Source organism: Lepisosteus platostomus, chromosome 24, assembly GCF_059453375.1.
Source record: "Lepisosteus platostomus isolate fLepPlt1 chromosome 24, fLepPlt1.hap1, whole genome shotgun sequence".
Lineage (NCBI taxonomy): Eukaryota > Metazoa > Chordata > Actinopteri > Semionotiformes > Lepisosteidae > Lepisosteus > Lepisosteus platostomus.
The window spans coordinates 18,038,145-18,058,492 of NC_142634.1; the positions used below are offsets into that span (position 1 = coordinate 18,038,145).

General features: G+C 58.7%; 2 protein-coding genes across 11 annotated transcripts; one reads left to right on the top strand and one right to left on the bottom strand.

The window, feature by feature from the left end:
• The first annotated feature begins 1,760 nt into the window (after window positions 1-1,760).
• asphd2 (aspartate beta-hydroxylase domain containing 2) lies at window positions 1,761-7,897 on the top strand. Of its 4 annotated transcripts, none has more exons than XM_088618275.1 (5): window positions 1,761-2,099; window positions 2,728-3,714; window positions 5,527-5,640; window positions 5,742-5,847; window positions 7,282-7,897. In XM_088618275.1, exons 2-5 carry the CDS (start codon window positions 2,880-2,882, stop codon window positions 7,391-7,393), a joined length of 1,167 nt encoding a protein of 388 aa, XP_088474401.1. In that variant the 5' UTR covers window positions 1,761-2,099; window positions 2,728-2,879; the 3' UTR covers window positions 7,394-7,897. The 4 variants fall into 4 exon arrangements, 3 of the variants coding, with proteins under 3 accessions (XP_088474401.1, XP_088474403.1, XP_088474402.1); XR_015929816.1 differs by having other exon boundaries at window positions 1,764-2,099; window positions 5,742-6,817; XM_088618276.1 differs by lacking the exon at window positions 1,761-2,099 and adding an exon at window positions 2,120-2,372.
• A 1,153-nt stretch (window positions 7,898-9,050) lies between these two features.
• On the bottom strand, window positions 9,051-20,280 carry hps4 (HPS4 biogenesis of lysosomal organelles complex 3 subunit 2). Of its 7 annotated transcripts, XR_015929814.1 has the most exons (14): window positions 19,934-20,280; window positions 18,775-19,000; window positions 18,490-18,580; window positions 18,259-18,402; window positions 17,807-18,142; window positions 17,613-17,729; window positions 17,400-17,494; window positions 16,672-16,744; window positions 16,469-16,587; window positions 15,923-16,358; window positions 15,367-15,493; window positions 15,189-15,288; window positions 9,956-10,468; window positions 9,051-9,915 (listed from the first exon to the last, which is right to left on the bottom strand). XR_015929814.1 is itself a non-coding variant. In XM_088618263.1 (13 exons), the coding sequence occupies exons 2-13, from the start codon at window positions 18,804-18,806 to the stop codon at window positions 10,297-10,299; spliced, it is 1,842 nt and encodes a 613-aa protein (XP_088474389.1). In that variant the 5' UTR covers window positions 18,807-19,000; window positions 20,058-20,280; the 3' UTR covers window positions 9,051-10,296. The 7 variants fall into 7 exon arrangements, 6 of the variants coding, with proteins under 6 accessions (XP_088474389.1, XP_088474387.1, XP_088474388.1 ...); XM_088618263.1 differs by having other exon boundaries at window positions 9,051-10,468; window positions 20,058-20,280; XM_088618261.1 differs by having other exon boundaries at window positions 9,051-10,468.
• Between the last annotated feature and the right edge of the window lie 68 nt (window positions 20,281-20,348).

Consider the following 20,348-nt stretch of genomic DNA (forward strand, 5'->3'; position numbering starts at 1 on the left):
ATGGTTAATGGATAAAGTGATGATAATAATAAAGTGATCTCATCTTATCTCATCTCTTACTGCTGCTCCAGTTTAGGAATGTGCTGTTCACCCTCTTCACCACTCGGCGGCAGTGTTGTCACTTGTTGTAGCAGCAGGTTGCAGCCATTCAATTCAAGCTTGATCATCCCATTTGGGGAAGTTCGTTTTACAGTGCGCTCCCAATGTAACAACACAAGACAGATCAAATTTACCAACCAAGAGGTCACAGAGCCAGGGGGTTCAAGAACCAAGAGGTCAGAGTGTTACAGCAAGATGAGGGAGAAGATAGTTCTGATACACTGTTTGAAAGAGATATTCCAGTGGGGCTGAAAGATTTCCTGTGTCTGTTAGTATCACACCTGGGGACAGAGAGGCATCTCCCAGACAGGAGACGTTTGAACTCACAGTGGGTGAGACACAATCCATAATACACTTTATTTCTTCAATAATTCCTTACACTTATGTAGCACTTTTCTGGACACTCCACTCAAAGCGCTTTACAGGTCATGGGGATCCCCTCCATCACCAGTGTGCAGCCCCACCTGGATGATGCGACAGCAGCCATAGTGCGCCAGTACACTCCCCACACACCAGCTCTCAGTGGGGAGAAAAACAGAGTGATGCAGCTCAACCTGCGGCTCCAGCTACCCTCCACCTGACAGTCTCAGTAATCCTTCCACACACATACTGTAGCTCTACCCCAGTGCAGCCCCACCTGGGTGCTGCGCCAGTCTGCTCCGCACACACCAGCTCTCAGTGGGGAGGAGAGCAGAGTGATGAAGCCAGTTCAGAGATGGGGGTTATTAGGAGGCCATGATGGGTAAAGGCCAGGGGGAAATTTGGCCAGGATGCCGGGGTTACACCCCTACTCTTTTCAAGAAATGCCCTGGGATTTTTAATGACAACAGAGAGTCAGGACATCAGTTTTACCTCTCATCCGAAGGACTGCGCCTGTTTACAGTATAGTGTCCCCGTCACTATAATGGGGCATTAGGAGCCACAGAGACTGCAGGGTGAGCGCCCCCTGCTGGCCCCACTAACACCTCTTCCAGCAGCAGCCTCAGCTTTCCCAGGAGTCTCCTCTCCAGGTCCTGACCAGGCTCAAACCTGCTGAGCTTCAGTGGATTCTTTGCTACAATTTGTTTGTAGAGGAGCTTTGAGGTGATTAAATTTGCCCTAATTAATTTGCTACATATTTTGACTAGTTTTCCCAGCCAATTACAATCAATGGTTACCGATGCTACCAAACCAGCAGTGAGACAGTATGTTAAGACACTTTCAGTAAAAGACTTGCAGAAAAGTGTAAGCATGGTTCTACCTTGAAATAGTTCAGTTTTATTAGAAAAAAATAGTCTCTGTTGTGTGATTTTTTTATAAATGGTGTCAGAGTACTTGTCCAAACTCAGGGTTTTGTCTATGACCAGTCCCGAGTACTTGCAGTCATTGACAGTTTCTAGTCTAACCATTAATTACAGCAGGTTGGAGGGATGTTGCATTTTATCCTTAAATCAACGACCAGCCCCTTTATTTTTAAATTCAAGTCGATCAGAATGGGTCCATGATGGTTTCCGGGTCCTTCAATTAGCTGACCAGGGCCGAGTCATCAGCAAACTTAATGAGATGTCTGTGTGTGTGTTTGCTGTTACTGTTTATTGACTGTGTTTAGTTTCCAACGGAAACCGCACGCCTCCCGCCTCTCGCTGCGGTTCTAACTATCCGCCATCCCGGAGAGGAGCTGTGATATTAGCGGGGAATGTGCTAGGTCTTAATATATACCTGATTGAGTACATGACGCCATTCTGATCTGCTGTCTCCTGCTTCTCCGCCGACGGGCTGCGCACGACGTACTCCTGCGCTCGTCACGCTGGGCGCGCCGGTAACGGAGGCGGGCGGGAGGAGGAGGAGTGAGAGAGGAAGGCTGCGTGGATTAGTCTGTGGAGGCGCTGCGTGCGGGCGTGTTGCAGTCACGGCTCGCTCTGGCGCCGTGCGTGTGACTGGAGATCTGCGCTCTGGTACCGGGAGGCTCGGAGTGCGTGTTCACTGGCGAGCGGCTGTCTGCTGTGCTCCTGCTCAGAAAGGTACAGTATTGTCCCGGCAGGCGCCGTGGGGTTCCCACGGGGCTGCGTGTCGCGCGTGGCCTGCGGGAGGAGTGACTCGGGGGTGACGACAGCGCGTGTCCTGCTGTGCGGGGAAGAGTGGGGGGCCCGTCCGTGTGGCGCAGCGTGGGCAGGCGACCGGGCCAGCCGAACAGAGACAGGAGCAGACCGGCCTCGGCACACAACCGAACCGGATCGAGTTCGACCGTTGCGACCCACTCCGCCGCGCAGCGATTTGCCCGTCATTCACGGCGGGTTCGTCTGCTCTCCGCCTCTGTCTGTGGATCTGTCCGCCCGTGTGCGTGTGCGTGTGCTTTGTCAGTCTGTGAGTCATGCCGGTGCTTGGCGTGGGCGGGCAGAGTGCTGTCGGGGGCGCAGGCGGGTGGGGGTGTCTCTACCCGGATTGACAGGAGACTGCAGCTGGCTCTGTCCCTCGGCTGACGGTCAAGATCAAACGGTAACAATACATTCACTTATACAGCGCCTTTCCAACCCCAGGACGCTTTGCATCATGGATAAAGAAAAAGCCGAGGCCGTGAGTTACAGCAGGTGGGATGAGCGCAGGAGCAGGGATCTCTCGCGCTCATTAACCCTTTCTGCTCTCTTCCAGCTCCTCCCCTGTGTGGGCGGCGGGGCGCCCCCTGTCTGCGGTAGAAGCGGTGCGATGCAGCGATGGGGTGCTCACCTCACAGGTCCGCACTTGCGAGAGGCTCGGAGAGGCGGGAGGGCGTAGAGACGCCTTGACAGCCGGTCTCCGCTGCGATGGAGTGGTCCCTGGACGGGCTGAGGGAGCTGGTTGCCGGGGGGATGCAGTCTCTGAGGGACTGCGAGCCCAGCGCCCTGGCCACGGTGGGCTGCCTCCTGCTGCTGTTCGTGTGGTACTGCTACCGCGTGGGCCGGGAGCAGGGCGCCCCCCCGCGGACCTACGGCCCCGAGCGCGCGGCGGGTGCCGGCGGGGGGCCGGGCGAGTCTGGGGGCCGGCGGGGCCGGGCGCTGCAGGCACAGAACGGCTTCGCCTACTGCCAGTCGCCCGAGTGCTTCCGGTGCGCGGCGCCGGCGGAGGGCCTGAACCAGCGGCTGTACCACAGCCTGCAGGACTACGCCAAGCGCTACACCTGGGCGGGCATGGGCCGCGTGCACAAGGGCGTGCGCGAGCAGGGCCGCTACCTGGCCCGCCGGCCCGCCTCCATCCAGAAGCCCGAGGTCTTCCTGCTGCCCGAGCTGCCCAGCGCGCCCTACTTCTCCCGCGAGGCGCAGAAGCACGACGTGGAGCTCCTGGAGCGCAGCTTCGGCGCGCTGCTGGCCGAGTTCGAGGGCGTGTACCGGCCCGGCCCGCTGGGCCCGCTGCCCCCGCCGCCCGGCTGGAAGGCCAACAGCGCCCCCCAGGGCCAGTGGCTGACCTTCTACCTGGTGAACCAGGGCGTGAGCGTGCCGCAGAACTGCCGGCGCTGCCCGCGGGCGTACCGAGTGCTGGGCTCGCTGCGCACCTTCGTCGGCAACAACGTGTTCGGGAACGCCTGCTTCTCGGTGCTCACGCCCGGCGCCCTCATCGCCGAGCACTACGGCCCCACCAACGTCCGGCTGCGCTGCCACCTGGGTGAGGGAGCGGGCCGCTGCGTCCGGCGTGTGCGTGTGTCTGCAGTGTCCGGTGTCTGTGTGCGTGTGTCTGCAGTGTCCGGTGTCTGTGTGTGTGAGCGTGTGCGTGTGTCTGCAGTGTCCGGTGTCTGTGTGCGTGTGTCTGCAGTGTCCGGTGTCTGTGTGTGAGCGTGTGCGTGTGTCTGCAGTGTCCGGTGTCTGTGTGTGAGCGTGTGCGTGTCTGCAGTGTCCGGTGTCTGTGTGCGTGTGTCTGCAGTGCCTGGTGTGTGTGTGCGTGTGTCTGCAGTGTCCGGTGTCTGTGTGCGTGTGTCTGCAGTGTCCGGTGTCTGTGTGCGTGTGTCTGCAGTGTCCGGTGTCTGTGTGCGTGTGTCTGCAGTGTCCGGTGTCTGTGTGCGTGTGTCTGCAGTGTCCGGTGTCTGTGTGTGTGAGCGTGTGCGTGTGTCTGCAGTGTCCGGTGTCTGTGTGCGTGTGTCTGCAGTGTCCGGTGTCTGTGTGTGAGCGTGTGCGTGTGTCTGCAGTGTCCGGTGTCTGTGTGTGAGCGTGTGCGTGTCTGCAGTGTCCGGTGTCTGTGTGCGTGTGTCTGCAGTGCCTGGTGTGTGTGTGTGTGCGCGCGCGCGCGCGTCTACAGTGCCTGGTGTGTGTGTGAGCGTGTGCGTGTGTCTGCAGTGTCCGGTGTCTGCGTGTGTGAGCGTGTGCGTGTGTCTGCAGTGTCCGGTGTCTGCGTGTGTGAGCGTGTGCGTGTGTCTGCAGTGTCCGGTGTCTGTGTGCGTGTGTCTGCAGTGTCCGGTGTCTGTGTGTGTGAGCGTGTGCGTGTGTCTGCAGTGTCCGGTGTCTGTGTGCGTGTGTCTGCAGTGTCCGGTGTCTGTGTGCGTGTGTCTGCAGTGTCCGGTGTCTGTGTGCGTGTGTCTGCAGTGTCCGGTGTCTGTGTGCGTGTGTCTGCAGTGTCCGGTGTCTGTGTGTGAGCGTGTGCGTGTGTCTGCAGTGTCCGGTGTCTGTGTGCGTGTGTCTGCAGTGTCCGGTGTCTGTGTGCGTGTGTCTGCAGTGTCCGGTGTCTGTGTGTGTGAGCGTGTGCATGTGTCTGCAGTGTCCGGTGTCTGTGTGTGAGCGTGTGCGTGTGTCTGCAGTGTCCGGTGTCTGTGTGCGTGTGTCTGCAGTGTCCGGTGTCTGTGTGCGTGTGTCTGCAGTGTCCGGTGTCTGTGTGCGTGTGTCTGCAGTGTCCGGTGTCTGTGTGTGAGCGTGTGCGTGTGTCTGCAGTGTCCGGTGTCTGTGTGCGTGTGTCTGCAGTGTCTGGTGTCTGTGTGCGTGTGTCTGCAGTGTCTGGTGTCTGTGTGCGTGTGTCTGCAGTGTCTGGTGTCTGTGTGCGTGTGTCTGCAGTGTCCGGTGTCTGTGTGCGTGTGTCTGCAGTGTCCGGTGTCTGTGTGTGTGAGCGTGTGCGTGTGTCTGCAGTGTCCGGTGTCTGTGTGCGTGTGTCTGCAGTGTCCGGTGTCTGTGTGTGAGCGGGTGCGTGTGTCTGCAGTGTCCGGTGTCTGTGTGCGTGTGTCTGCAGTGTCCGGTGTCTGTGTGTGAGCGTGTGCGTGTGTCTGCAGTGTCCGGTGTCTGTGTGCGTGTGTCTGCAGTGTCCGGTGTCTGTGTGCGTGTGTCTGCAGTGTCCGGTGTCTGTGTGTGCGCGCGTGTCTACAGTGCCTGGTGTGTGTGTGAGCGTGTGCATGTGTCTGCAGTGTCCGGTGTGTGTAAGCATGTGTGTCCACAGTGCATGTCTGTGTGTGGGTGCGTGTGTCCCCACTGTGCTGACCTCTCCCTCCTCTCTTCCCAGGCCTCCGCGTGCCCCCCGGCTGTGAGCTGGTGGTGGGTGGGGAGCCCCAGTGCTGGGCAGAGGGCAGCTGCCTGCTGTTCGACGACTCCTTCCTGCACACGGCCTTCCACGAGGGTGAGGGAGGGGTGGGGTCGCTGGCCCTGGACGCCACGCTCGCTCTTCTGCGTTTCGGGTGTCCCTCCCGTCGCCTGACTCGTGTCTGTGTTTGTGTTCAGGCAGCGCGGAGGACGGCCCCCGCGTGGTCTTCATGGTGGATCTCTGGCACCCCAATGTGGCAGCGGCCGAGAGGCAGGCGCTGGACTACATCTTCAGCCCGGGGCGGTGAGAGCGAGGAGGGGGTGGGGAGAGAGGGGCGGAGGGCTGGCGACACCTGAGCCTGTGACCTGCGCAGAGAGAGGCAGGAGCTCCGCGTGGTGCCGAGAGAGAGGCCAGCGGACGGGCCGTCTGGGCCTCGGGACTGTGCTGCGTTTTCATTCGGCATTTCTGACCAGTGATGGAGCAGCTGGGGCAGAGCTCTGCCTCTCCATCGGTGTGGACTGACAGCCGCTGCCTGTGGGTTCGACAGGGCTTTGCAGATCCAAAGAGGACATGTTGTTGGACCAGCTTGTCCCAGTGTCTGGCCCCAGCGAAGAACTGCTGGTGGAGGGTTTGCCCTGCAGGGAGCTGCCCTGTCAGTCAGCATCGGTTACAGGATTAAAAAGCACAATTGGGAAATTCTCCGCACAGTAATTGGACTATTTTGTGGACGCCTCTTTATTTCAGACCATGTTGACAATACTCGTGAATGCCGTTGCCATGGGAACACCTGTGAACTCTCTCATCAATAACCTCTAGCTGAACCCCCCGGCACCCCAGGCCCCCAGCCCCTGCGCGGTTCCCCCTGAGTCTTCATCGGGCGCACAGCTCCGTCCTGACATCACGCTGAAAACTGTGGCAGAATCCCAAATTTGGGAAGTCTTGGGTCTGTTCCCGGAATTCAGGGTTCCTACCTTGCTGTGGCCTCTTCACAGTGAGTGTATGGCTTCTGCTCCTCTCTGTGGACAGCGTCTCCAGTGGACAGTGAGCCAGCTCCTCTGAAGAGGTCAAGGTTCTGGCCCGCTCCCGATGCCGGGCTCGGTACCAGTCCTGCTGCGGGGTCAGGTGACTGAAGAAACATGCTGCTGCACAGAACCAGGGCTCGGAGGCACCGGGCAGCAGTGGGGCAGGTTCACAGGTCCGGTGCAGCTGGAGCGGTTGTGTCCGAGCCCTGTGTGGTCAGCTCTGGCCAGGGCTCTCTAACTCGTGTGCGTGGGTGAGTCTGACCCGTGACCTGTGACCTCTGACCTCTCTCCCCCAGTGTGAAACGCTTGCGATTCTCTGTACTGGAGACCCTGGTCCCAGCTAGAGATTCCATTGTGGATTTTTGGAAATTAACATTCCTTTTTCTTAGTTTCTTTGCTTTGGTGTTTGCACAAAAAAAAACAGTAAAAGTGTTTCAGTCCAAAAAACGATGCATGTGTGGGCTGTTTATTTTGTTTCACTTGTCTGATTGGAGCTGCAGGAAGCTCACATTCCTGTCTCGTCTTTGTTGAGTTTCTCAGATCACCAGCTGGAGTCTGGGCCAGGTGCTTCTTGAAGGATCATGTAGTGGGTCTGCTACACAGCTGTGGAGTTTGCTGCTGACACCCACTACTCTTGGTGTAGAGCCCTTCATGTACTTGCAGCTGTGCACTTCTAAAGCGTCACCCGTAAACTTTTTATACACTTCCAATTCAGGGTCAAGGGGGGGCTGGAGCCTGTTCTGGCAAGAGAGAGGACAGGACACCAGTGCATCCCAGACACGAGCTATACACACCCACCAGGCCCAGTTTCCCCAGACACCAGTTGACCTGGACTGTGGGAGGAAACCCATGGAGAACATCCAAGCTCAACACAGACAGCACCCCAAGAAGTGAACGCAGGGCCACAGTGCCGCCCATCAAACTCGCCAGTACTGTCCTGCTGTACGTGACCAATCTGCGGTGATGGGGCTCAGTGGCTGGATGCTCTTCTGCCCTTGGGGTGAAGGGGAAGGTGAGCCAGCGGCCTGCTCGGCCCCCGTCACATCTCCCCGGTTGCTGTGGTAACAGCTGTAAGGGCTGGAGAGCGCAGGCGGTCCTGGGACAACTGCGTGTGTGTGTGCGTAAGACTCAGCAGAGCAGAATTACTTTGTTAATGTGTTTATATGGAACTGGATGTCCCCAAGAGTTTAATGTTAATTTTTAAGAAATGCATTTATGTGAAAATATACCAAATAAAGGTATAAAACTATGTAACTATTGTAAAACAGTTATTAATAAAAATAAACATTAAACTTCATTATTAATAAACAGCACTTGTGCTTTTAGTTAAATATGGCAATGACTTTCCAAGTGACTGATGCATGAATTGATTATGTGGTCCTGATATTATTTCCGTTCTGATGTGATGAGTGTTCTCCCCTGGACTGAGCTGTCAGTAACACAGATAAACGTGCTGTATGTGAATGTCTTACACAGATGGTTTTCTCCGCCGTACCCATGTTGCTTTGTGCTGTATTTGCATTTTGGGCTCCCGAGAGTGGTGGCGGCCCTGGGGCAGTGTCCGATCACACCCCGTCCCACACGGCCAGGCGGCCTGGGTCCGCACGATGGTGTAGTGCCGACTTCCAGAGACGCTCTGCCAACAGGGAAGCCCCCAGCCTGACTCTTCTATCGGAGCACTCTGTGCCCTCTGGAGCAGCATGCTGCCCTGCGCCCCGACCTACTGATCCCTGGGACTCTGTACAGTCTGTCCTGAGCACTGACCCTGAGCACTGGCTCCCCCTGCAGGTCTGTCCTGAGCACTGACTCTCCCTGCTGATCTGTCCTGAGCACTGACCCTGAGCGCTGACTCCCCCTGCAGGTCTGTCCTGAGCACTGACCCTGAGTGCTGTCTCCCCTGCTGGTCTGTCCAGAGCACTGACTCCCCCTGCTGATCTGTCCTGAGCACTGACCCTGAGCGCTGACTCCCCCTGCAGGTCTGTCCTGAGCACTGACCCTGAGTGCTGTCTCCCCTGCTGGTCTGTCCAGAGCACTGACTCCCCCTGCTGGTGTGTCCTGAGCACTGACTCCCCCTGCTGGTCTGTCCTGAGCACTGACCCTGAGCGCTGACTCCCCCTGCTGGTCTGTCCTGAGCACTGACTCCCCCTGCTGGTCTGTCCTGAGCACTGACCCTGAGCACTGACTCCCCCTGCTGGTCTGTCCTGAGCACTCGCTCTCCCTGCTCGTTTGTCCTCAGCAGCCATGGCCAAACAAACCTGGCCACAGGTATCTCAGCCACTCTCAGTTTACACATTCCTGACCCAGAGCGCAGCAGGCTCGTATGGGCTACCTCTCCCGCACAGCTGCAATACCATAGTGCCACTTCCAACACAAGCAGGTGCTGCTGAAAGACTCCTGTGACCACAGAAACTGCAGCAGCTGACCGAGAGTCTGTCCAGCAGCACATTTTCCACTGCACACCACGGAAAGAACATCCACACCAGATCATGGGAGATGGCAGACGGCATTTAATGTGTCTGAAGACCTGTCAACCTCACTTACAGTTAATGGACAGTGTTGGGAGGAGATAGAAAGGGCAGACCGTTTAGAATAGAAGGCAATGCTATCATAAAATACTAATTTAGAAAACTTAGATTTTTGCCACTACACTGGACAAAAGACATTGGTGCTCTGTTATCAGTCCAGAATGGAGTGACAGTCCTGGGCCGAAAGCAATCTCCTGCTCTGAGGGGCGTCTGCAGTCATGAACAGACGAGGAGGAAACCAGCTCTCAAGACTCAGAACTCCTCAAAAGGACTGGGAAAGCCAACCCAGTGCATGTCCCAGGAACACCACCACGCAGGACACAAGTGAAACGGAAAGGAAATGAATTTCAATCTGAGAACAGGAGACGGGTCTTTACACTAAGGCTTATAAATGCAACATTTCCTCGAAGCCTGTTTAGTTGCAGGTAGAGGAACAAGCTGCCCAGCCATGCTGTTGATACCCTGGCTGAGATCCTCTGATTTATTAGCTACTAACAAATGTAAAGGAGTGAAAATAACAGCCTCTTGTTTGTAACCTTTCTTAAGCATCTGAATAGGGGTGTCTCTCTTCCACAGTGGGAAGTCGGACCAGTACACCAGACAGACAGACCCATGCATCAGCACTGATGGCTTTATTTGTGAAGGACCTGCCTTTGTCCCAGGCTGCAGCGTGCTGCCTCGGTGCTTCCTGCTGTCTCAGACAGCACTCCTGGCGATGCGCGTGTCCTCCAAGCTACTATCAGGGCAGCAGGCTGGGCAGCCTATCTGTCCCAGGAGCCTAACAGTCTGTCCAGTCACTGTCCTACAGCAGACTGACCCTGTGCCTCAGTGGTCAGTCTGTCCTACAGCAGGTTGACTCCATGCCTCAGTGGTCAGTCTGTCCAGTCACTGTCCTACAGCAGGTTGACACCAAGCCTCAGTGGTCTGTCCTACAGCAGACTGACCCCATATCTCAGTGGTCAGTCTGTCCTACAGCAGGTTGACACTATGCCTCAGTGGTCTGTCCTATAGCAGACTGACCCCGTATCTCAGTGGTCAGTCTGTCCTACAGCAGGTTGACCCCATGCCTCAGTGGTCAGTCTGTCCTACAGCAGACTGACCCCGTATCTCAGTGGTCAGTCTGTCCTACAGCAGGTTGACCCCATGCCTCGGTGGTCAGTCTGTCCTACAGCAGACTGACCCCGTATCTCAGTGGTCAGTCTGTCCTACAGCAGGTTGACCCCGTGCTTCAGCAGTCTGTGCCGAGCCTTGCTGGGCAGGGTGAAGGCGCTGTCCTGGGGGTTTGGGATCCCAGAGTTCCTCACTGCCACTCCCTGCTGCTGGAAGAGTGTCTCCTGCGCTGCACTGCGTGTCCCGTACACTGCCGTCCCCGCACTCCTGACAACGACACACATAGGGTCACTGTCCAGCCCTCTCCACACTGTCCACACACACAGCCTCGCTGTCCAGCCCTCTCCACACTGTCCACACACACAGCCTCGCTGTCCAGCCCTCTCCACACTGTCCACACACACAGCCTCGCTGTCCAGCCCTCTCCACACTGTCCACACACACAGTCGCGCTGTCCAGCCCTCTCCACACTGTCCAGACACACAGCCTCACTGTCCAGCCCTCTCCACACTGTCCACACACACAGCCTCGCTGTCCAGCCCTCTCCACACTGTCCACACACACAGCCTCGCTGTCCAGCCCTCTCCACACTGTCCACACTCACAGCCTCGCTGTCCAGCCCTCTCCACACTGTCCACACACACAGCCTCGCTGTCCAGCCCTCTCCACACTGTCCACACACACAGCCTCGCTGTCCAGCCCTCTCCACACTGTCCACACACACAGCCTCGCTGTCCAGCCCTCTCCACACTGTCCACACACACAGCCTCGCTGTCCAGCCCTCTCCACACTGTCCACACACACAGCCTCGCTGTCCAGCCCTCTCCACACTGTCCACACACACAGCCTCGCTGTCCAGCCCTCTCCACACTGTCCACACACACAGTCGCGCTGTCCAGCCCTCTCCACACTGTCCAGACACACAGCCTCGCTGTCCAGCCCTCTCCACACTGTCCACACACACAGCCTCGCTGTCCAGCCCTCTCCACACTGTCCACACACACAGCCTCGCTGTCCAGCCCTCTCCACACTGTCCACACACACAGCCTCGCTGTCCAGCCCTCTCCACACTGTCCACACTCACAGCCTCGCTGTCCAGCCCTCTCCACACTGTCCACACACACAGCCTCGCTGTCCAGCCCTCTCCACACTGTCCACACTCACAGCCTCGCTGTCCAGCCCTCTCCACACTGTCCACACACACAGTCGCGCTGTCCAGCCCTCTCCACACTGTCCACACACACAGCCTCGCTGTCCAGCCCTCTCCACACTGTCCACACACACAGCCTCGCTGTCCAGCCCTCTCCACACTGTCCACACTCACAGCCTCGCTGTCCAGCCCTCTCCACACTGTCCACACACACAGTCGCGCTGTCCAGCCCTCTCCACACTGTCCACACACACAGCCTCGCTGTCCAGCCCTCTCCACACTGTCCACACACACAGCCTCGCTGTCCAGCCCTCTCCACACTGTCCACACACACAGTCGCGCTGTCCAGCCCTCTCCACACTGTCCACACACACAGCCTCGCTGTCCAGCCCTCTCCACACTGTCCACACACACAGCCTCGCTGTCCAGCCCTCTCCACACTGTCCACACACACAGCCTCGCTGTCCAGCCCTCTCCACACTGTCCACACACACAGCCTCGCTGTCCAGCCCTCTCCACACTGTCCACACACACAGCCTCGCTGTCCAGCCCTCTCCACACTGTCCACACTCACAGCCTCGCTGTCCAGCCCTCTCCACACTGTCCACACACACAGTCGCGCTGTCCAGCCCTCTCCACACTGTCCACACACACAGCCTCGCTGTCCAGCCCTCTCCACACTGTCCACACACACAGCCTCGCTGTCCAGCCCTCTCCACACTGTCCACACACACAGCCTCGCTGTCCAGCCCTCTCCACACTGTCCACACTCACAGCCTCGCTGTCCAGCCCTCTCCACACTGTCCACACACACAGCCTCGCTGTCCAGCCCTCTCCACACTGTCCACACACACAGCCTCGCTGTCCAGCCCTCTCCACACTGTCCACACACACAGCCTCGCTGTCCAGCCCTCTCCACACTGTCCACACACACAGCCTCGCTGTCCAGCCCTCTCCACACTGTCCACACACACAGCCTCGCTGTCCAGCCCTCTCCACACTGTCCACACTCACAGCCTCGCTGTCCAGCCCTCTCCACACTGTCCACACACACAGTCGCGCTGTCCAGCCCTCTCCACACTGTCCACACACACAGCCTCGCTGTCCAGCCCTCTCCACACTGTCCACACACACAGCCTCGCTGTCCAGCCCTCTCCACACTGTCCACACACACAGCCTCGCTGTCCAGCCCTCTCCACACTGTCCACACACACAGCCTCGCTGTCCAGCCCTCTCCACACTGTCCACACACACAGTCGCGCTGTCCAGCCCTCTCCACACTGTCCACACACACAGCCTCGCTGTCCAGCCCTCTCCACACTGTCCACACACACAGTCGCGCTGTCCAGCCCTCTCCACACTGTCCACACACACAGTCGCGCTGTCCAGCCCTCTCCACACTGTCCACACACACAGCCTCGCTGTCCAGCCCTCTCCACACTGTCCACACACACAGCCTCGCTGTCCAGCCCTCTCCACACTGTCCACACACACAGCCTCGCTGTCCAGCCCTCTCCACACTGTCCACACACACAGTCGCGCTGTCCAGCCCTCTCCACACTGTCCAGACACACAGCCTCGCTGTCCAGCCCTCTCCACACTGTCCACACACACAGCCTCGCTGTCCAGCCCTCTCCACACTGTCCACACACACAGCCTCGCTGTCCAGCCCTCTCCACACTGTCCACACTCACAGCCTCGCTGTCCAGCCCTCTCCACACTGTCCACACACACAGCCTCGCTGTCCAGCCCTCTCCACACTGTCCACACACACAGCCTCGCTGTCCAGCCCTCTCCACACTGTCCACACACACAGCCTCGCTGTCCAGCCCTCTCCACACTGTCCACACACACAGCCTCGCTGTCCAGCCCTCTCCACACTGTCCACACACACAGCCTCGCTGTCCAGCCCTCTCCACACTGTCCACACACACAGTCGCGCTGTCCAGCCCTCTCCACACTGTCCAGACACACAGCCTCGCTGTCCAGCCCTCTCCACACTGTCCACACACACAGCCTCGCTGTCCAGCCCTCTCCACACTGTCCACACACACAGCCTCGCTGTCCAGCCCTCTCCACACTGTCCACACACACAGCCTCGCTGTCCAGCCCTCTCCACACTGTCCACACTCACAGCCTCGCTGTCCAGCCCTCTCCACACTGTCCACACACACAGCCTCGCTGTCCAGCCCTCTCCACACTGTCCACACTCACAGCCTCGCTGTCCAGCCCTCTCCACACTGTCCACACACACAGTCGCGCTGTCCAGCCCTCTCCACACTGTCCACACACACAGCCTCGCTGTCCAGCCCTCTCCACACTGTCCACACACACAGCCTCGCTGTCCAGCCCTCTCCACACTGTCCACACTCACAGCCTCGCTGTCCAGCCCTCTCCACACTGTCCACACACACAGTCGCGCTGTCCAGCCCTCTCCACACTGTCCACACACACAGCCTCGCTGTCCAGCCCTCTCCACACTGTCCACACACACAGCCTCGCTGTCCAGCCCTCTCCACACTGTCCACACACACAGTCGCGCTGTCCAGCCCTCTCCACACTGTCCACACACACAGCCTCGCTGTCCAGCCCTCTCCACACTGTCCACACACACAGCCTCGCTGTCCAGCCCTCTCCACACTGTCCACACACACAGCCTCGCTGTCCAGCCCTCTCCACACTGTCCACACACACAGCCTCGCTGTCCAGCCCTCTCCACACTGTCCACACACACAGCCTCGCTGTCCAGCCCTCTCCACACTGTCCACACTCACAGCCTCGCTGTCCAGCCCTCTCCACACTGTCCACACACACAGTCGCGCTGTCCAGCCCTCTCCACACTGTCCACACACACAGCCTCGCTGTCCAGCCCTCTCCACACTGTCCACACACACAGCCTCGCTGTCCAGCCCTCTCCACACTGTCCACACACACAGCCTCGCTGTCCAGCCCTCTCCACACTGTCCACACTCACAGCCTCGCTGTCCAGCCCTCTCCACACTGTCCACACACACAGCCTCGCTGTCCAGCCCTCTCCACACTGTCCACACACACAGCCTCGCTGTCCAGCCCTCTCCACACTGTCCACACACACAGCCTCGCTGTCCAGCCCTCTCCACACTGTCCACACACACAGCCTCGCTGTCCAGCCCTCTCCACACTGTCCACACACACAGCCTCGCTGTCCAGCCCTCTCCACACTGTCCACACACACAGCCTCGCTGTCCAGCCCTCTCCACACTGTCCACACTCACAGCCTCGCTGTCCAGCCCTCTCCACACTGTCCACACACACAGTCGCGCTGTCCAGCCCTCTCCACACTGTCCACACACACAGCCTCGCTGTCCAGCCCTCTCCACACTGTCCACACACACAGCCTCGCTGTCCAGCCCTCTCCACACTGTCCACACACACAGCCTCGCTGTCCAGCCCTCTCCACACTGTCCACACACACAGCCTCGCTGTCCAGCCCTCTCCACACTGTCCACACACACAGTCGCGCTGTCCAGCCCTCTCCACACTGTCCACACACACAGCCTCGCTGTCCAGCCCTCTCCACACTGTCCACACACACAGTCGCGCTGTCCAGCCCTCTCCACACTGTCCACACACACAGTCGCGCTGTCCAGCCCTCTCCACACTGTCCACACACACAGCCTCGCTGTCCAGCCCTCTCCACACTGTCCACACACACAGCCTCGCTGTCCAGCCCTCTCCACACTGTCCACACACACAGCCTCGCTGTCCAGCCCTCTCCACACTGCAGTTCAGGGTAAAGCCCAGACCAGAACGCACTGCTGCACACTGGGTGCCCCACCCGCTCCGCTCCTCGTTCACCTGATGATGGCCTCCTGCAGCGTGGGCGTCTGGGAGAAGTGGGCGTGCAGCAGGGCAGCGGCGCGGACGAAGGAGCAGTCCTGTGGCACAGCAGCGTTCGCTGGGGACACAGAGAGGAGCAGAGCTCAGCAGGGAGCCAGGACTGCGGGCACGGGCAGGGAGCGGGCCGGGCCCTTACTGCTGAGGGTGTTCTGCACACGGTCATAGTGGGCGAAGCAGTAGGGCCCCTGAGGGCCTGGTGCCGCGCCTCCCATCTCTCTCAGGTGAGCCTCCAGTCCGTTCAGGGACGCCAGGCTACTGCAGTACTGCAGACACACAGAAATGACAACGGTCAGCTCACGGGCAAGTCCACAGACACCCCGAAACTGCACCTGGTTGGGAAGAGTGTTGGGGAGCCCATACAGCACAGAGCTGGAGAAATCAAGGCTTAGTGTTACAAATGCATAAATCAGACACTCTGCATCGGACGCTGATTGAAATAGTCAAATGCGGGCAATATTTCTATTTCTGTGGGGCTCAAAAGGCAGGAGAGGATTAAGCGTGACTCCCAGATTCCTGACTGGGGATGATGCGTGAATGGGGAAGCAGGAGTGACACTGACCCCTGCCCCCACCAGTGAAAGTCCTGTTTTGTCACTATTTAGCTCCAGGGGATCTGATGTCAACCAGAGCTTGATGTCACACAGACAAGAGATGAGTGATAAAGGAGCGACGCCCCCCCGCCCTCAGTCTCACCACATCCTCGGTGGCCGCAGCGTCAGTGTCGAACTGCAGCTCCACCAGCAGTGCCAGCGCCAGGCCCCGCACCCTGTGCAGGTACAGCCTCATGGGCACTAGCTCAGCCCTGCTGCCTCGCCCGTTGCCCCCTCCCTCTGCAACCCCGCTCTGTGGGTCAGGGGTGTGTCTGCTGGCCCGCTCTCTGTCTGGGCTGTCCTCCCTTCTGCCTGCCGAGAGGAAGGACCCGGACAGAGAGGGGTGGGCGGCGCCAGTGTGGGATGGGCTGGAAGCTCCCCCACTGGATGGGGCGGAGTCAGAGGTGGGGGTGTGGTCAGCGTGGCCGCAGGGCTGGGAGAGGCAGAGGTCAAGCTCCGGCTCTAGGGTGTCGGACAGCGTGCGGGACAGGAGGCGGGACTTCCTGCCGTGGCTGGCCAGCTGTGGAGTGGGGTGAGACCTGACAGAGGAAGGGAAAGATGGGGCAGATGTTTGAAACCAAAAAACGATTGGGGTTTGTCATTCATCTCGCACGACAAGGAAAGGCAGGCCTTTTACACAGCGTCACACCTGCAGACCCAGTCCACTGGGGGGTGTCTCAGCAGAGCCAGCTCATCTGCGGTCAGGAACACCGGCACCGTGGAGACGTGGCGCTGCAGCGGGTCTCCGTCAGCCGGCAGAGGTGAGTCCTAACGAGACAACAGCACGGACTGACAGACAGCAGAGAATGCGGGGCTCAGCGTGATCAGGCGGGGTACAGACCGCTCATCTACCTGGGCCTCTGAGGAGGAGTCTCGGACCATCACCTTCCCCGTGAGCTCAGGGGGCATCTGTGTGCTGACCACTCTGGAGAGGCGAGAAGGAGGAGGTTAGGTGCCAGAGAGAGAAGGCTGGGAGTGTAACTGACCTTCCTGCCAGCTCACAATTCAATTCAAGCAGCTTTATCGGCAGGACCAATAAAGTATTGCCAAAGCACACACAATTAACACAACATCTACAGACATTTACAATACAGACACATCATTAATACATTTACATACAAACATATGGAGCATTATTGTGAGACGGGCTTACTGCTCCTCGGGCAATGACAGCAGGTCTCCTACTGGGCTGCCAGTTTAACCTCTCCCAGTAGGACTGGCAGCTGTGGTGATTCTGGCAGATGTGGGAACTCTGGGATTAGATTTGTAAATTTAGGGAAGAATGTTTCTCTGATCCCAGAGTATTTCTCACAGTGAAGTAGGAAGTGCACCTCTGTCTCTATTTCTCCCCGCTTGCAGTGGGAGCTTAGCCTGTCCTCTCTGGGCAGCCAGGTCTGTCTGTCTCCAGTTTCTATGGCCAGGCTGTGGTCACTGAGCCTGTACTTCATCAGGCTGTTTCTCACCCCGGTCAGATATTCAGTTAGTGTGTATTGTCTGTTCTGGGTTCTGCAGCATTCCAGTTTATGATGTGTGTGTGTCCCAGTGTGTGCTCACTCTGTCTCACCCGCAGGCCAACCCACCTGCCTCTGTAGAGAATGCAGCCAGCCAACACCAAGGGGCAGCGCTGACACGCCTGCAGAATCAGAGCTGCCTTCAGGAGCAGCAGGGGGTCAATCTGCTCGAGAGGAGAGAGGCGTCACTCACAAAGTCCTGCTGCTATTAAATATCCCACCTCCCCTCTGACACTATCCAGTCCCCCAACCCTCCCTGTCTTTTGATCCCCTCCTCAGTACCTGGGTGCAGTCGATGGTGTGCAGCGAGGTGAAGACCTGCTGGAGCTCAGTGCTGCCGCCCTGTAGTTGAGCAAGGTACTGCGCCCACTGCACTGCCAGCTCCTCGCGGGGGCGCTCCTGAGGGGGGGAGAGGGGTAAGGGACCTGTTCTTATAGTCTCCAGGCATACTGTGACTGGCTGGCCCATTCCAATACCTGGTAGCTCTGCCTCACTGGGCCATTGTAGAAGCAGAACTGTCCGATCAGCTGGTCCAGGTACTGACATAGACTCACATCCGGAATCTCCCCTGCACAGCCCAGAGCCTGGGAGAGAGAGACCAGGGGAGAGTGACCGGGGGTGAGAGAGACCAGGAGAGAGTGACCGGGGGCGAGAGAGACCAGGAGAGAGAGTGACCCAGGGCGAGAGAGACCAGGAGAGAGTGACCCAGGGCGAGAGAGACCAGGAGAGAGAGTGACCCAGGGCGAGAGAGACCAGGAGAGAGAGACCAGGAGAGAGAGTGACCCAGGGCGAGAGAGACCAGGAGAGAGAGACTGAGGGAGAGAGGGAAATAAAGATAGAGAAAGGGAGATAGATGAACGTTAGTTCATTTCAAATTCCTCTCTGGTGGAATCAGGGAAGTTGAAACCTGTCTCTCCTCAACACTCACCCACAAGAAGTCCCCAAGCAGACAGACCGCGAATTTCCGCCTGCGCAGTCGAAGCAGGCGTGGGGGGGCATGCGAGATGTCCGACAGGCAGCGACACACCCCTGCGATCTGACCGCACAGCACCTCCTGCTGGTCTAACTCTGTCTGTGCAGCAAGGAAGACACAGCAGGCGTCACTCAGGGCCGCCTACCCCCCCTCCCCTCTGTCTTGCTCTGTTACAGCGCCACCTACCTCCTCGGGGTAGAAGTAGCAGATCCCAGCTCTCGTGGGGTCTCCCTCCTCCTTGACCTTTGACCCATCATACAGGAAGAAGACACTGCACCTAGAGGTCAGATGTCAGACCTTCAGCATTTTTTGTCAGAATATGAATTCAGCAGTTTCAAGCCCTGCTGACAGTCAGACAGTCTCTCTAAAGAAACACCTCTGTCTGTTTGTGCTCAGGAGGAAAGTACACTTCAGCACATACCAGGAAAGAACTGGCAATCAAGCGCTTGCTTGGTAACATAATCCTCTTACCACTGGGACTGTGCAGCAGCTATGTCGGCCATCGCCAGGGTGTGAGCGTGATGCTGTCTCCCTCCTGCTTTCACCGAGCTCCCTCCTGCTTCCCCATCTGTCAGCGATCTCTGGCACCGGTCGCTCCTCGTGGGCGATGACAAAAGGCGCTATACAAGCGAGGGCCTGGGGCTCATCCACCATCTGGACACCAGTCTTCCTCTCTCTCTTGCTCTCCACACTGCCCCTAGAAACACACTGAGGATCAGCTCAGGCAGCCCCACACTCTCACCGGGTACAGCTCGGCTCACAGTCCCGCACTCTCACCGGGTACAGCTCGGCTCACAGTCCCGCACTCTCACCGGGTACAGCTCGGCTCACAGTCCCGCACTCTCACCGGGTACAGCTCGGCTCACACAGTCCCGCACTCTCACCTGGCACAGCTCGGCTCACAGTCCCGCACTCTCACCGGGTACAGCTCGGCTCACAGTCCCGCACTCTCACCGGGTACAGCTCGGCTCACAGTCCCGCACTCTCACCGGGTACAGCTCGGCTCACAGTCCCGCACTCTCACCGGGTACAGCTCGGCTCACAGTCCCGCACTCTCACCGGGTACAGCTCGGCTCACACAGTCCCGCACTCTCACCTGGCACAGCTCGGCTCACAGTCCCGCACTCTCACCGGGTACAGCTCGGCTCACAGTCCCGCACTCTCACCGGGTACAGCTCGGCTCACAGTCCCGCACTCTCACCGGGTACAGCTCGGCTCACAGTCCCGCACTCTCACCGGGTACAGCTCGGCTCACAGTCCCGCACTCTCACCGGGTACAGCTCGGCTCACAGTCCCGCACTCTCACCGGGTACAGCTCGGCTCACAGTCCCGCACTCTCACCGGGTACAGCTCGGCTCACAGTCCCGCACTCTCACCGGGTACAGCTCGGCTCACAGTCCCGCACTCTCACCGGGTACAGCTGGTAGCAATGAGGTGGCAGAAGCTCAGGCTACTGCGCTGAACTGCAGGTCTTAAACAACGGTCCTTAGCCAGCCTTGAAAGTTCAGTACATTCCGGGGTACTACACGGGTAGGTTATATTCGTCAGGAAGCATCATCTCCTGGAGCCAAAACAGAGCATCCTAACCACCGGCAGCGTGCGAGGCGATCAAAGAACAAGACAGACTTACCTCTAAGCACCTTAGAGGTAACGGCACGGCTCGGCACGGTAAAGCACTGCTCACAGGGCGCCTAACATTCAAGGAAGGGGTGCGACACCGAGACCGATACAGTGCAGCGGCGCAGCAGGCCAACCTCCCCGAGCTCTTCCTGGTTCGCTGGGCGGGAGAGACTGCGCTGGTCTCGGGTCACCTCGCGGTCCCGGTGGCTCCAGGCACGGGCGCAGCAGCAGGTCTCGCTCTCCCCTCGCCTAGAACACTCGCGCCGCTCCCGAAGGCGTCAGCTGAGCAGTGTGGAGGACTAATGCGGATCACAAGCCCGCAGTCATGTGAGGACACCCATGAGCTACGGCCAGCCAGCAGGGACACACCGCGCCCGTTGGAGTCTCAATCCGCACAGCGAGAAGCTATTTCAGCCTGTCGCTGT

Bases quoted from the DNA above. Each gene is read 5' to 3' on its own strand.
- asphd2 (XM_088618275.1), top strand. From the start codon at position 2,880: ATGGAGTGGTCCCTGGACGGGCTGAGGGAGCTGGTTGCCGGGGGGATG. The intron at 5,641-5,741 runs GTGAGGGAGGGG...GTTTGTGTTCAG, and splicing joins GCACACGGCCTTCCACGAGG to GCAGCGCGGAGGACGGCCCC. The intron at 5,848-7,281 runs GTGAGAGCGAGG...CTTCCAATTCAG, and splicing joins TACATCTTCAGCCCGGGGCG to GGTCAAGGGGGGGCTGGAGC.
- hps4 (XM_088618263.1), bottom strand. From the start codon at position 18,806: ATGGCCGACATAGCTGCTGCACAGTCCCAGTG. The intron at 18,143-18,258 runs GTGAGTGTTGAG...TCTCTCCCTCAG, and splicing joins TGCTTGGGGACTTCTTGTGG to TCTCTCTCTCCTGGTCTCTC. The intron at 17,730-17,806 runs GTATTGGAATGG...TCCCCCCCTCAG, and splicing joins CAGTGAGGCAGAGCTACCAG to GAGCGCCCCCGCGAGGAGCT.